The sequence below is a fragment of the Saccopteryx leptura genome, chromosome 13, assembly GCF_036850995.1.
Source record: "Saccopteryx leptura isolate mSacLep1 chromosome 13, mSacLep1_pri_phased_curated, whole genome shotgun sequence".
NCBI lineage: Eukaryota > Metazoa > Chordata > Mammalia > Chiroptera > Emballonuridae > Saccopteryx > Saccopteryx leptura.
The window spans coordinates 23743609-23757218 of record NC_089515.1 but is presented as its reverse complement, the minus strand read 5'-3'; the positions used below and the strand labels follow the sequence as shown (position 1 = coordinate 23757218).

General features: G+C 54.1%; 1 protein-coding gene across 5 annotated transcripts in view; it reads right to left on the bottom strand.

Annotated features, from left to right (window-relative positions):
* The window catches only part of SH3PXD2A (SH3 and PX domains 2A), a 241501-nt gene that overhangs the window by 102860 nt on the left and 125031 nt on the right, over positions 1 to 13610 (bottom strand). For all 5 annotated transcript variants that reach the window (XM_066354520.1, XM_066354521.1, XM_066354525.1 and 2 more), the window contains 2 exons: positions 12748 to 12824; positions 6084 to 6175 (listed from right to left, as the gene is read on the bottom strand). In XM_066354520.1, coding sequence (XP_066210617.1) covers positions 6084 to 6175; positions 12748 to 12824 — 169 coding nt within the window. The remainder of the gene's footprint in view (positions 1 to 6083; positions 6176 to 12747; positions 12825 to 13610) is intronic.

Sequence of the window (13610 nt, the reverse complement as noted above, 5' to 3'; positions counted from 1 at the left end):
GGTGGCAGGGGCATTCAGGGTGGCTCTCTGGGCCAGATGGAAGGCGGCTGTCCCAGCAGGCTGGGGCAGGACAGCGCTGAGCTGGCCACGGGCCCATTCGCCTCTCACCCCAAGTCCCTCCGAACATTGGACCATTGTTCTAGGCCATTAGAGGGTGGCTCTGTGGCCCTGGGGCTAAAGAACAAAACCTGTTTAGCAAGGCTCTGCTCCACCCATACAATTTCAAGAATTTAACCAGGACCGTTGCTGGCTTCAGCGGGAGGAAGTGGGCTCTGAGGAGACAGGCCCAGGCCTAGGCCGGGAGGGGTGGCAGGGGCGGGACAACCTCAGCCCATTCCGTGAGCACACCACGTGCCACTGGACAGGCAGCCGGTCAGCAAGCAGGGCCCGCTGTGTGCTGAGAGGGGACACACCAGCCCAGCCCTGGCCTCCACTTTCCCCTCTATGACACGGGGGCCTAATGCGTGTGTCCACCCTGACCAGGCTGAGAGCAGAGAGCCAACAGTGGTCAGGTGACAGAAGGAGGCTGCAGCCCCTGCCGGGGTGACTGCGGGGTGATGGGGGCCTCACGCCGCTGTGCCCTCCTCACCCAGGCATGCCACCAGGATGACAATAAGTGCTGGCCTTGGGCAGTGCTGACCACACTCCAGGTCTGTTCAGATATGTGTACTAAGAGGTCATATAACAGCCTGGGGGGCAGCTTTAGTTGTTCCCACTCTACAGATAAGAAAACTGAGGCTCTGAGAGGCATGAGGCAGCGCTGGTCTCTGAATCTGGACGACTTAACTCCAGAGGGGTCCACAGTGCTATTCATTCTGCTCCCTCAGCAGCGGGCAGTTCAATTTTCTATCTTGTTCAACAGCCCCAACTGTTTTGGCTCAGTCAACAGTAAGCAGGCGCCAGGCCCCTGGGGGGAATGTGGGCCACCCCTATGCCACTCCTGAGGCAGCCAGGCTGGGGCATTAGGGAGGCTGAGCAGGAATCAGTCCTGGGTTAGGTGGGGAGGGGCAGAGGGAGAGGGAGGGGGAGGATGCCCCAGCTGGAGGGAACAGCAGGGCATGGGCTCAGAGGCTGGGCACAGCAGATGGCATTCCTATGACAGGCACCTAAGAATGAGAGGGTGGCCGGTGGGCCAAGAGGCTGGAGAGACGGGAAGGTAGGTTAAAGACCCTGGGGCCTCCTGGGGCTGGACCTTCCCCAAAGACCAGACCCCTCTCCAAGAAGGATGTGCATCACCTGGGCATCTGAGGACATTGTTTAATGGGATGTAAATTTAAACTTGAATAAAAAGGGCATTTGCTGGGTCATGTGGTTGACTGGGCTCTGTGTCCTGCCAGGCCAGCCTGGGCCTGCCCTAGCCCCCGTCTGCCATCCGGGACACCATGTGAAAATCAGAGCAGAGGAACCGACGGCTGGGGGCTCCCATGTGGAACCCAGGGCAGTGATGGCGGCAATACCTGGCTCCCAGCCCAGTGGCCCAGCAAGGGACTCTCAGCTCGGGCACTCAAACACTGCAAAGCCAGGGGGAGCTGAGACAGCACATGGGGCCCCAGGACGCTGTGCCGGGTAGAACTCGTGAACAGCAGTGGGTCACCGCGGGGTGCATCAGCGATGCTGGAGTGTGGCTTCACAGTGCCAAGCTGGTTGTCAGAGTGGATGCCTAGCACTGCCCAGCATTTGTCCTATACTGAATTCCCTCCAGCTCCAGGGCTGTGTCTATGCCCCTCCTTTGGGCCTTAGTGACCAGGGCTCTCCCTACCCTAAGCCAGCCACACAGCTGCCCCAGAATCCACACAGGAGACGCTAAGAGGCATCATACCACTTCTCTTACCCACCTGCCTGCCTGGGCTTAGACCCTGGCTCTGTCACTTGCAAAGTGAGCTACTCAGCTCTGAGCCTCGATCTGCTCTGTAAAAACTCGTCACAAACTACCTCCCCTGGGAGACTCTAGTGAGGCCTGAAGGACATCAGTCATTCACTTGGCAGATGTCTCCTGAGCACGTGCTCTGGGTGCTGGCTTACAGCGTGAACAGAACAGGTATAAGCTCCTCCTCTCCTGAAGCCTGTGCTCTAGTGAGAGGGACCAACAATAACCGCAGTGAGTGGAAAGGTCACCAGTGAGGTCTGAAGAAAGATGGAGCAGGAAGGGGACAGTGAGTGCAGGGGGGTTTAAACAAGAAGGCCAGGACAGCCGCACTGGCAGCTGTGCGAGTCAAGATGGAAAGGCAGTGTGGGCACGGGCCGCGGCTCTCCTGGGGAGGGACCGAGTGTGCCAGGCGGAGGGAAGGGTCAAAGGCAAAGGCCCAACGCAGGAACACGGCCGGCGGGTGTGAGGAGCAGCCAGCTTCCTGGGTGGCTGGAGCAGGGAAGGTGGCAGGTCGGTAGGTGGGGTCACCAGAGGGGAGGGAAGGAGGCAGGCAGAGTAGGCCTTGACTCTGAGTGACACAGAAAGCAGGGAGGATTTTGAGCAGAGGAGTGTCATGAACTAATGTGTACTTTCAAACGATCATTCCTTCAGCTGGTTTGAGATGTTCCATAGGGAGCAAGGGCAGAAGCAGGGGCACCAGCAAGGAGGCCAGAGTCCAGGTGAGAGATGGCAAGGGTTGGCTGGGGTTGCAGCAGGACCGATGGCGCAGGGCAGGGGAGATGGTGTGGGGCGGCAGCGGGGGCGATGTGGGGGTGATGGCGCAAGGGTAGTAGCAGTGGGGTGATGGTGCGGGGTGGCAGCGGGGGCGATGCGGGGGCGATGGCGCAGGGGTAAGTAGCAGTGGGGCGATGGCACAGTGTGGTCAGGGTCTGGGTATAGAAGGTAGGGCCCACAGGGTGTGCTGACAAGTTGGGTGGAGAGTGTGAAGGAAAGAGATGAATCTAAAATAATGTTTGGGTTTGGGACCTGGGCCAGCGGCCCCAGCAGACCTCAGCACTGCTCACACACAGCAGCTACAGAGCGGCCAGCACTGGTAGTTAGAGGACAGGAGGACAGGGCCCGAGAGCCACTCTCCTGAGGCAGCTGCACAAGGAGGCAAAAGCACTCTGTTGGCTGCGTGGCAGGCTCCCCAAAGGTGTCTATGAAGAACATCCTCTCTGTGCTCGGCCAGTGGTCTAGAAGAACAGCCTCCAGCAGTCGGGGGTGAGCCCCACGGTCTGCCACAGAAGCCGGTGGGTGGCCTGGGATCAAAGCCCAGGGGCTCAGGCCTGCTGCCCACCTCCCCCACTGAGCCTGGGCTACCGCAGGCCTCCCCGCTCCCTGAAACGTGGAAAGGGACGCGGTCCCCCTGCTGCCCCCCTGAATGCTCAGCGCCCCTGCAGCAGCATACTTGAAAGACTGGGGTTATCTTCGAGTTTTCAGTTCAATCCACAGGCTTTGATTGTTTGATAAGCCACTCCACAGTCGCCCCAGAGTCAAAATACTCTGTTACTCGATCCTGTGTTTATGTTCGGGATGGTGGCCTGGGAAGGTGCAAGCAGCTCTGAGGCGGAGGGGGTGCAGGCAGGAGCCGGATCAGAGAGCTCACTGGCTTCCCAGCCCAGGGTGCCCTGCGGGGCTGGGCTCTCACGGGAGCGCACTCCGCTGCGGAACGTGGGTCTTTCTAGGTAGGTCCTGCTGGCTGAGTAGGGACAGGGGAGGAGAAACCCTTTAGGCCTGTCTGGCCGCAGCAGGCCCCACCCCTGACCCTCAGGCCCGCTTAGTGCTGGAGGGGCTCCGTGAACCGGCCCAGGTGATGAGAGCCACATCAAGAAAAAGGCAGATTATCCCACTGCCATGGTGACTTGGAGGCTCAATGCATTACAACTACTCCCTACCCAACAAAAGCCAGGTCACGGTCTGCAGGGTGGGGCGTGCACACAGCCGCTCTCTGGTCAGTCCCACAACCTTCCTCGACAAAACTGCACAGCATTTTGACGAGCCAGTGGCACCTGGCTGGGTCACCTTAGTGCATCTAACCTGTGTAAGACCACTCTCTGAGTCAGGGGTCCCCAAACTACGGCCCACGGGCCACATGCGGCCCCCTGAGGCCATTTATCCGGCCCCCGCTGCACTTCCGGAAGGGGCACCTCTTTCATTGGTGGTCAGTGAGAGGAGCACATTGACCATCTCATTAGCCAAAAGCAGGCCTATAGTTCCCATTGAAATACTGGTCAGTTTCTTGATTTAAATTTACTTGTTTTTTATTTTAAATATTGTATTTGTTCCCGTTTTGTTTTTCTACTTTAAAATAAGATATGTGCAGTGTGCATAGGGATTTGTTCATAGTTTTTTTTATAGTCCGGCCCTCCAACGGTCTGAGGGACAGTGAACTGGCCCCTTGTGTAAAAAGTTTGGGGACCCCTGCTCTGAGTTCTGCACTGTCTCCTTTGAGGGATGGAAAAACAGAAAGGCATAGCGGTAGAGCAATGGTCAGAGATCACGGAGGTGAATGGCAGCCCTGACCCCCTGAGCCTGGCCCTGCAAAGCCACGTCCACTGCCTCGCCAGCACCCTCCTGTGTCCCTGAGCCTGGTTTCTGCCGTTCCTTGAGCGCCTGGGGGGAACGGGCCAAGGGCTAACCTGCCATTAGTGCATCCCCCTCTCACTGTGCCTGTTACGTGCCAGCTCCTGAGAGTTCGCACGGGGAGTTCTACACCCTTATCCTACATCTCAGTCCATGAAGCCAGGACTTGAACCCACAATGTGCAGGCCAACAGGTGGCACAGAACCAATTTATTCAGCTGACTGGCTGAGAGTGGGATGCAGAGGCACAAAGCAAAGGCAGGGTCAGTTGATTTTGAGTAGATAGATACAGCTGCTACTTCACCCACCAGCCATGATCCCTCTCCTGTCCTGTGGGCACATGGTCACGGGTGATTACAGTGACAACCCTCCTGGCAAGAAGCATCTCTCCCCCAGGGAAGGAAGGAGAACGGTGGGTCCAACAGGCCATCCCAGTGGGGAGCAGCAGAGCCCGGTATGGACTGGGGGGGGCACTGCTACTCAAGAGCCTTTTTCTGCCCTGGGAGAGCAAGGAGGACTGGCAGGGGCACAGAGGGGAGGACACAGAGGCCACATTGAGAGGCATCAGGCCCACAGTCTGGTCCCCCGACTCCTCCCCAAACGGGGGAGGCAGATGGGAGGAGTGGAAAGACTATAGGCCTCCGCCTGACACAGCAAACTGTGCTCCGTCCCTGCCGCCTCCCGCTCACCAGCTCCTCGGGGCAGACCAGATGTTTCTCTCCATTGAGACCGTGCCCTAGAGGATATAGGTCAGAGAAGTGTTCTGAGCAAAAGAGGGAGGCCCTTGGGATGCAGTTCAGTTGTGTGTGTGAGACGCCAACCTTCCTGTATGGGCCAAGCTGACCACTAGCTCCAGAGTATCTTGCTTCCAGAGAGAAGAAAGACCTGCTTGGTTCCCTATTTCTCTCCAAACACGGAAACAGCAGCCAGCCCTGGGTCATTCGGAATCAGAGATTTTGGCTCAAGTCTCACACCTGTTACATACCCAACCAGTTGTACGATGTTGGGAAAATTACCTAACGTCACTGGGCCTCAGTTTCCTCCTCTGTAAACAGCGCTACTAATGTCTATCATAAAATGCTACAGGTAAAAGCCATTTGGTGAACACTCCATGCACATTCATTGTTATTCTTGATGACTGCATGATCTGTCAGCAGCAGCTCAGGACTGCTGAGTTACTCAGCGGGTGGGTTTCCAGCCTGGGCAGCCCATGACTTCCCAGCCTGCATTTCCACTGGGAGTTTGGAAGCATCGACAATTAAGAGCAATGACCGCTTAGCTTGGGTATCTGAATGGCATGACCTGTCTATTTTCTGTTATCTCACCTGCCCCTTACAATAACCTGGGAGCTAGAAAGCGTTTGCAGGAAAACCTCCTCCCCAGCTGCAGACACCCTTGCTTCCAACCTCGGGCTGAAAGGAAAGGAGGAGGAGTTTTGGCAAGAGGAGTCTGGGAAACAGCCCCCCTTCCTCTGGGCCATCTCTCCTTAGCCTGCTCGCCCTCTCCTGTGTCCCCACACCCTGACCTCCACGATGCCTCAGCTTTCGCCCACACCTGCCAAACACACAGGAGAGGCCAGAGCTGCCACTTACTCTTTTGGGGGGTTGACATCCTCTGGTCGGGCCTCAAAGAACTGAAAGACTTCGTCACACTGTGAAATGTGGGGAGGCAGCCGGACCAGCGCCTGTGGAAAGATAGAAGAGAGGGCATTAGGCCTGATGGAACTGGGACCAGGAAAACCAAAAGCGGAACCAGCGTGGTCCAACAGAAATAGGGGGGCTCAATCACTGTGCTGTGCAAGACAGTTCACTAGCCACCCACCCATCCACCGGACAACCAATGAATTAACCAGTTGATGAAACAACTCTCCATCCATCCATTTGTCTATCCAACCCATCAACTAAGCAACTAGCCAATTGATCACTAACCAACCAATCAACTAATAAAAATAACTAAAAAAATTAGTCAACCTATCAATCATCCAGCCAATAATTCAACCAACCAACAATCAATCATCAACCAACCAACTAGCCAGTCAACCAACTAAACAATCAGTTAATCAAACAAAAACAATGATCATTAAACCCTAGGTCTCAGGGCCCTCAGGAACTACTCATTCTGCACAAACCCTGAAACAATTCCCTTGTGCCCCTAGCAGGGGTCTCAAACTCAACTCAGCATGTGGGCCGCAGAGCAAGATCACAGCTGTTTGGCGGGCCGCACTAGGTCTACAAAAGGCAACTGTTACGCAACACTTTTCAGTGTCACAAAACGACCAGAAACTGTAGTCGTGGATTAGTCTGCGGGCCGCACAAAATTGTTCGGCGGGCCGCGAGTTTGAGACCTCTGCCTAGAGTAAGTCCAAAACCCTTAGCCTGACAATCTGAGGTCTTATCCCACTAGCCGTGCCTCCCACTGGCCCCAGTCCAGCTGCACAAGGCACTCACAGTCCCTAAACACTGACTGCACAATTAACCATAACAAACTGATAATTCTACCAAGATGCAGGGAGCTGCCACGGAGATGGACAGGACCTACATAGTTTAAAAGGGAGAGAGAGGGGTTTTAGAAAGACTCTTGGAAACCGAGTTCTGAAGGATGGGTAAGACGTAGCTGGTCGGGGTAGGCGGAGAGATGGGGTGGGTGGTTCCAGGTGCTGAGTGTGGGCGGGGTGCCCTGCAGGCACACTGACCCGGGGCCAGCACTGACCCAGCAGTGTCTCACTGGGCTGTGTGGAGGATGCCAGGAAGAGCAGGGTAAGCTGAAGCACGCGGAAAGGCTTCTTAGAGGAGTGGACACAAGCCAGACAGAGGGGTTCACAGGGTTTGGACAGGCAGAGAGGATGGGGACACTGAGGCTGGTGGGGAGTGACATGCAACTAAAGTAAGTAGCAGAAGGAAGCCCTGTGCTCAGACCAGTAGGATGGGTGGAACTTGTCCCCACAAAGTTCAAGTTTTCATTCAACACACATGGTATGTACTGTTCCCTTCCCCCAGGAAGGGTAGAAGGAAAAGGAAAAAGAGTAACTAAGGAAGAAAAGAAGAGACAGAGATATAAAGAGACTGTGGGGGAGAGAGAGAGACTGACAGAGAGACAGAGAGATGGAGGATAGAGAGACACACACACAGAGAAATAGAGACATAGAGAGAGACAGAGAGAAAAGAGAGATAGAAGGAGAGAGAGACAGAGAGAAGTGGGAATCAGGTGCGTGCAGACCGAGTGCTCCTGGCAGGAGGCAGGAGTTTCAGAAGGGAGCACTAATGGGCAGGGATGGGCAGGGGGCAGGAGGAACGAATTCCCCAGGACCCAGGCTGTGTGCAGAGCTGCTGCCAGGGTCACCTCCGACAGGGACAGGGAGGAGGCGCAGGACAGGATTCCAGGCAGCCCAGAGCACTAGCCCCCTGCCAGCTCAGCACACTGCCACCCACCCAGGCTCATGCCCTGGCCCGGACACGGCTCACCCAGCACTAGGGCGAACACAGCAGCTCTTCACGCTGACAGAGACCGCCATTCTGGGGCAGAGGACACGTGGGCTGTGAGGGCCTCAGACAAAGGGGCCTTTTGGTCGAAACACTGCAGACATCTTTATTTAATAGGGAGCCCCGAGGGGAGCTGCACTGAGGGCTCGTCCTGATTTCAGGCTGACAAGAGGCTCTCAGCTCAGAGCAGCTTCCACCAGAGCCGCTGCCAAGCCCATCTCTGGCCAGAATCATTTGGCAGGAGAGCCGGTGCTGAGCAGTCGGTCCTGGAGACCTGGGCTGGGGTGACTGCCAGAGCCAGGGAACCCCAACCCAGACTGCCAGAGCCAGGGAACCCCAACCCAGCCGCTCTGAGACTCCTGGGGCACCACCCTGGCTCAGGCCTAAAATTCTGCCACTGGACAATCAAGATGTATTCAGGGGGGTGGTTCGGTCAGGACCTCGGGGCCAGGCAGATGTGGGTTTGAGTACTGGCTCTTCCCATTCACAGGCTGTGTGATGCTGAAAGCATTATTTGCCTTCTCTGAGCTCAGTGCAGTGGATCCGATGTGGCACCTACCTGTTAGGAGGAGAAGTGAGCTCATGAAAATGAGGAGCCTGGCACCAAGTAAGCACTCAGTAAACAGTAGCTGTGGCACTACTGTCTGTGTTGCCATTGTTCTGTAGGTCAGAGCAAGGATGCGTATCAGACACTGGGAAGGGAGCCGGAGACCTCAACGCTAGTTCCAAGTCTGCCTTTGTGGACTTGCTGCATGACCTCGGGTGGCTCACCTCGCCTCTCTGGTGGTCATTTCTCTTAGGATAAAGTAGACTAGCTCTACAATCTCAAACTATGTCTCAAGGAACACCTGTTTGGTGACATAAAGTGAGTTTGGTGGGCACAAGTGAAAGGATGTCTTACAGATAGATCCCCAGCCTGGTCTTGGAGATCAGTCACCCTGTTCATTATCTATCATAGCAAGGCTCTGGGAAGTCCCGCAGAAAGAAACGTGAGGGGCTTCGGTTAGGCCAGCATTTATTAATCATAGTGACATCCTGGGGGACTGCCTCATTTAATCGTCACATTAACTCCAAGAGATGGGTGTGACTTTGATTCCAATTTTGTATAAGACGTAAAGCACAGAGAGGTTAAGTAATTTCACAAAGTCGCACAGCTAATAAGTACCAAGACTTTAGATCAGGCCACTGGTCCAGAGCAAGCCTACATTGTCTGATCTTCTCCTCTATCCTGCCTCCACCATTACCCATAGGTCTCGGGCTGTAGAGTTAGGTTTCCAAACAATTCTGATTGACAGCCCATGGAACACTGCTGGGACAAACCCAAAGCAGACATTCTAAAGTTTCTTCTAGATCTAACAGTCGGCTCCAGGCCTGTAACCAGTTCCACTACCCGTGAATTCAGTGCTGGTCTATCAATCAATCGTACTGAGCCTTTCTAATAGAGCTTTGACTCAGGTGAGGGTGTGAATTCAGTGCTGGTCTATCGATCAATCGTACTGAGCCTTTCTAATAGAGCTTTGACTCAGGTGAGGGTGTGAATTCAGTGCTGGTCTATCGATCAATCTTACTGAGCCTTTCTAATAGAGCTTTGACTCCGGTGAGGGTGGAGGGTCTGCAAGGCCCCGAGGCTGGAGAAGGGCCGGCATGACCATGGCCTCAGAGCCCTCAGCATCCAGGGAGGAGCCGCTGGCCTATGGGGCAACCTTGCCATGCTGTGCTCCAGGGGGTGGGTGACCTGACTGACAGCAGACGGGGCAAACAGGGTGAGGGAAGGGGCTGAGGGCAGTGGGTACCCAGGACTGGCAAAGGCACGAAAGAGCCATCCAGGTTTGCCCTCAGCCAGTACTCCCAGTGCCTCCAACCCCCAGTCCTAACCTGCCTGGAAGTCTCCAGTTCCTGGCCCCTAAGGCCATTTTCTGGGAGCCAGTGACATGGGCCACCACGTGGCACCATGTCGTCATTCCAAGTGGTGCAGCTCTAATAAGGGAGAGGGTGGCACACTGCATGTCTCTGGGACCCCCTCCCAGATCAGCGGGCCCAAGCCTGGTCTTTGCAAGGGGAGCAGCACTGGTGGGGGCCCTAGTCAGGCTGAAACTAACCCTCCCCCATGAAGCCCACGGCTCTGGGGAAGGCCTGTCCCAGGACAAAAAGCAAAGTTCTGCATTTGGCAAAACAATGGTGGGTGCCTTGCTCTTTACTCAGGATCAAACATTTCCCTCCTTTTAGCAGCATTATTTTGGTTTCTAATCAATAGACACTTTATGGGTAAAATCCCAGTGACTCTGGCTGGGGTGGGGGGTATGTTGTGGGGATTAGAGTTACGACCATTTGGCCCTCGACTCTCGGCCCCCATCCCCACTTCCTGTGGCTGCCTCTCTCCTGCCCCGACTGTTCCTCCTAAATCACTTTCTAGGAAGCTGGGGGCTCACTGAGTTTCTGAAAATCAAGACTATTTCAACTGCTTTATCCCTAACGACCACTCTAAGGTCATTCTAAGGTCTCAGACAATCAGACCAGATCCCAGCTTTCAAGTTGGGTGGAATTAAAGGTCACTTCTGCACTGCCCCTTCCCCCACCATTCTCAGAGTAAATTATGGCCTGTGAGAGATGCCTGACTGCTTGGTGAACCCATGACATTGCCCTCATTGCCTGGCTCTGAGCCGGCCTCCTCTGAGCTAATCAGGTTAGGAGGCTCCACCTCTTGCAGACCCCACTTACATGGCTCCCTCAGCCCCACAGCCCCCTTGAATCTCATCCCAATTCAGGACTCCTGTGCAAAGCCTGATATCAGGAGATACGGTGTTATCGGTTGCCCCCTCAGATGATCTGGGAGGCGGTGTCTCCACAGAGACCAACTGCAGATGCTTGGGCTCCACCACCGAGGCTGATGTGAACCATGAATCCCAGCTGGCAGATGCCTCCTCCCGCCCTGTGCCCCTCCTCCATTAGCTTTGCCCATTTATTTAACTTCTTGGGAGAGGAATAAAGAGAAATAAAAGCTCAGGCTGCAGCCATCAGTTTCACTGGAAATGGCGAGTGCCCTTTAAAGAGAAGAATGAATACAGGCACACCTCATTTTACTGTGCTTTACTTTATCACGCTATAGATGTTGCCTCCCTTTATTTATTTTAATTTTTTTTTTATATAAATTGAAGGCAAGACCCTCCGCCAGTGAAAAGATCACTGCGCTTGCTCGGTAGTGGTCTGGAACCGAAACCGCAGAACCTCTGAGGTCTGCCGGTACTGATCTGGAGGGAGGGAGCTCACGGTGTAGGGGATCCATCATCGGGGGCGTCCTTTTTGGTTCAGGCAGCAGATGTGACCAGTACGATCTGCACAGTCATGAAATTCAGGCGTAGGGTAATGGAGAGTGTGTGGGAGTGTCTGTCTTCCTACAGCCTTGAGAAGACCATTATTAAAGTTAGCCGCATGATTCTTATTTAAGCTTTTTTTTTTTCTTATTTAAGTGTTTTTATTGCCAGACATGGTGATCGAGAATGATCGAATATTAGTGCAAAAAGGAACCTTATGGCAACAACTCTGTGTAGGGACAGGGCATTTCAGAAGTGACGAACACTGATACACATTCCCTTACGCAGCCCCTTCCATGAACCCCGTGAAAGAGTTGTTTTTATCCCCCTTGTACAGATGAGGAAACCGGGGCTCAGAGAGGCAAAGGCACTCTCTAAAGCCACAGAGCTAGTAGGCGGGGCAGTGGATGACCCCAGCTCTAATGCTAGCACTCGCAACAAAATGTTACTCCACTTGCCTCTGCTCAAGATTCCTGAGTCAGACTCTACAGGAGGTATCCTTTAACTAAGAAATTCCATCTCCGTCGAAGCCAGTGGTGCCCAATGGTAACATTCAATTGCTTCTGTCTTGTAATAACAATAACAAAAAGGTAGCATCTACCCAATGCTTCCTCTGTACCAGACACGACACTTATCTCAATTATATCAGTGCATTTCATTCTCAGAGCTGCCTTCTGCAGAGGTACTATTCTCCTTAAGGCACAGATGTGGAACTGAAGTTGTGAGAAGTAACTGGCCCAAGTTGGCAAAGCTAGTGAGGAGTTCAAACCATCCAGAGAACCCTCGTTCTCATCACAGGGGTCCCAGGCTCTAATCCAAGTAGGAGCACAAAGAGGCTCCATTTCCCGCCACGCCCCCACCCGCTGGGCACTGGCTGTTTTCCTGCATGTGTGCATGCACGCTTTGTGTGTGTGTGTGTGTGTGTGTGTGTGTTTTCATGCATGTGCGCATGCACGCTTTGTGTGTGTGTGTGTGTGTGTGTGTGTGTGTGCGCGCGCGCGCATGCGTGCTCCAAGAACATCTGTAACTATCAAGACTTCTGTAAGTAAACAAATACGGATTTTGGATTCTCCTGAACTTAGAACAGATTCCAACAACATCCCAAAAGGAATTGAAAGCAATAGTCCTCTGATGTCCAGCAAAATATCACGTGGAGAATCCCTTCACTAGGAAGCCTCTTAACTGAGCTCCCAAGACAGTGCAAGTGATTTAAAATAGCATTTTGTAAACATGAACATGTCCAAAAGGAGCAGAGTTTCAGCTGTGAGCCCGAGTGCTTTTGCCCTAGAGGGTGGCCCAGGCATGGGTGGCCCCTCCCTAAGGGACAGCCATATCCATCTCGCTGGCTAGGAAACACCAGGCCTCAGGGTGCATGTGCTAAATCACAGCAGGGGGTTTCGTACAAACAGTTTCCCTTCACAGACAGACAGAAGGGGCGACTCCCCAGCCCTCAGACACAGCCTTACCCGGCAGTACTCATCAATGGGCTTCAGCCTCCGCACAGCTACGTCCCGGATGTGGCTTCTCCGGAAGAGGATTTTGCCTGGAAGAGAAATACCCGTGAGCCAGGTGATTCCAGGTGAAGCTGCCATAGGGACTGGGGACCCCCCCATCCTCAATCCTCTGTCCCTTGGCTTCTCAGCATCTCAGCTGGCTAGCGCTTCTGCTTGTGGTCAAGGTAACAGGAAGTGAGTGGTCACCTCTTTCAGGGGGCAGGAGGCACCTAAGGCTAAGAGTCCAGGACCTCTCAGGTAGATGAGGAGCCCTGGAAGCTGCCATCTTGTCCAGGTGACCTTGTCTGGGTCTAATGGCAGGATCAATGCCCGGACGTGGGCGCAGCTCTCAAGTGACTTCACAAATAAATACAAAGGGTGGCCCAACCCACATGCCGCATTTTGTTTTCAGGCCCATCCCTCCTTGAGAAATTGGCATTAGTTCCTGCCAGCCAGACAGGAATTCCTATTCTTAGTTTAGGTGGGTGGCTATTTCCAGGGCAGGCACAGGCCAACACCAAGGGGGCTTGGCTGCCCCAGCCTGACTGTTCCCCAACCTCTCTGACACACAGCCTCCAGGCGTCTGGCCAGTGCACAGCTGGGCTGATATACCCTTTAACAGGTAATGGCCAAGACTTACAGGAAATACCAGCCCCTCAGCATTCTCAGCATGCTCCTCTGAGCGATACAAATTCAATGATAACAAATAGATCAATGCATAGTCCTCTTACAGTCATTAATTTAGAAAAATGAACTCTTTGATCTGACACTCAAGGCCTGACAGAGCTGACATTTCTGTGCCCAAAGACGATCAATGTCTAGGACCAATGCCCCCT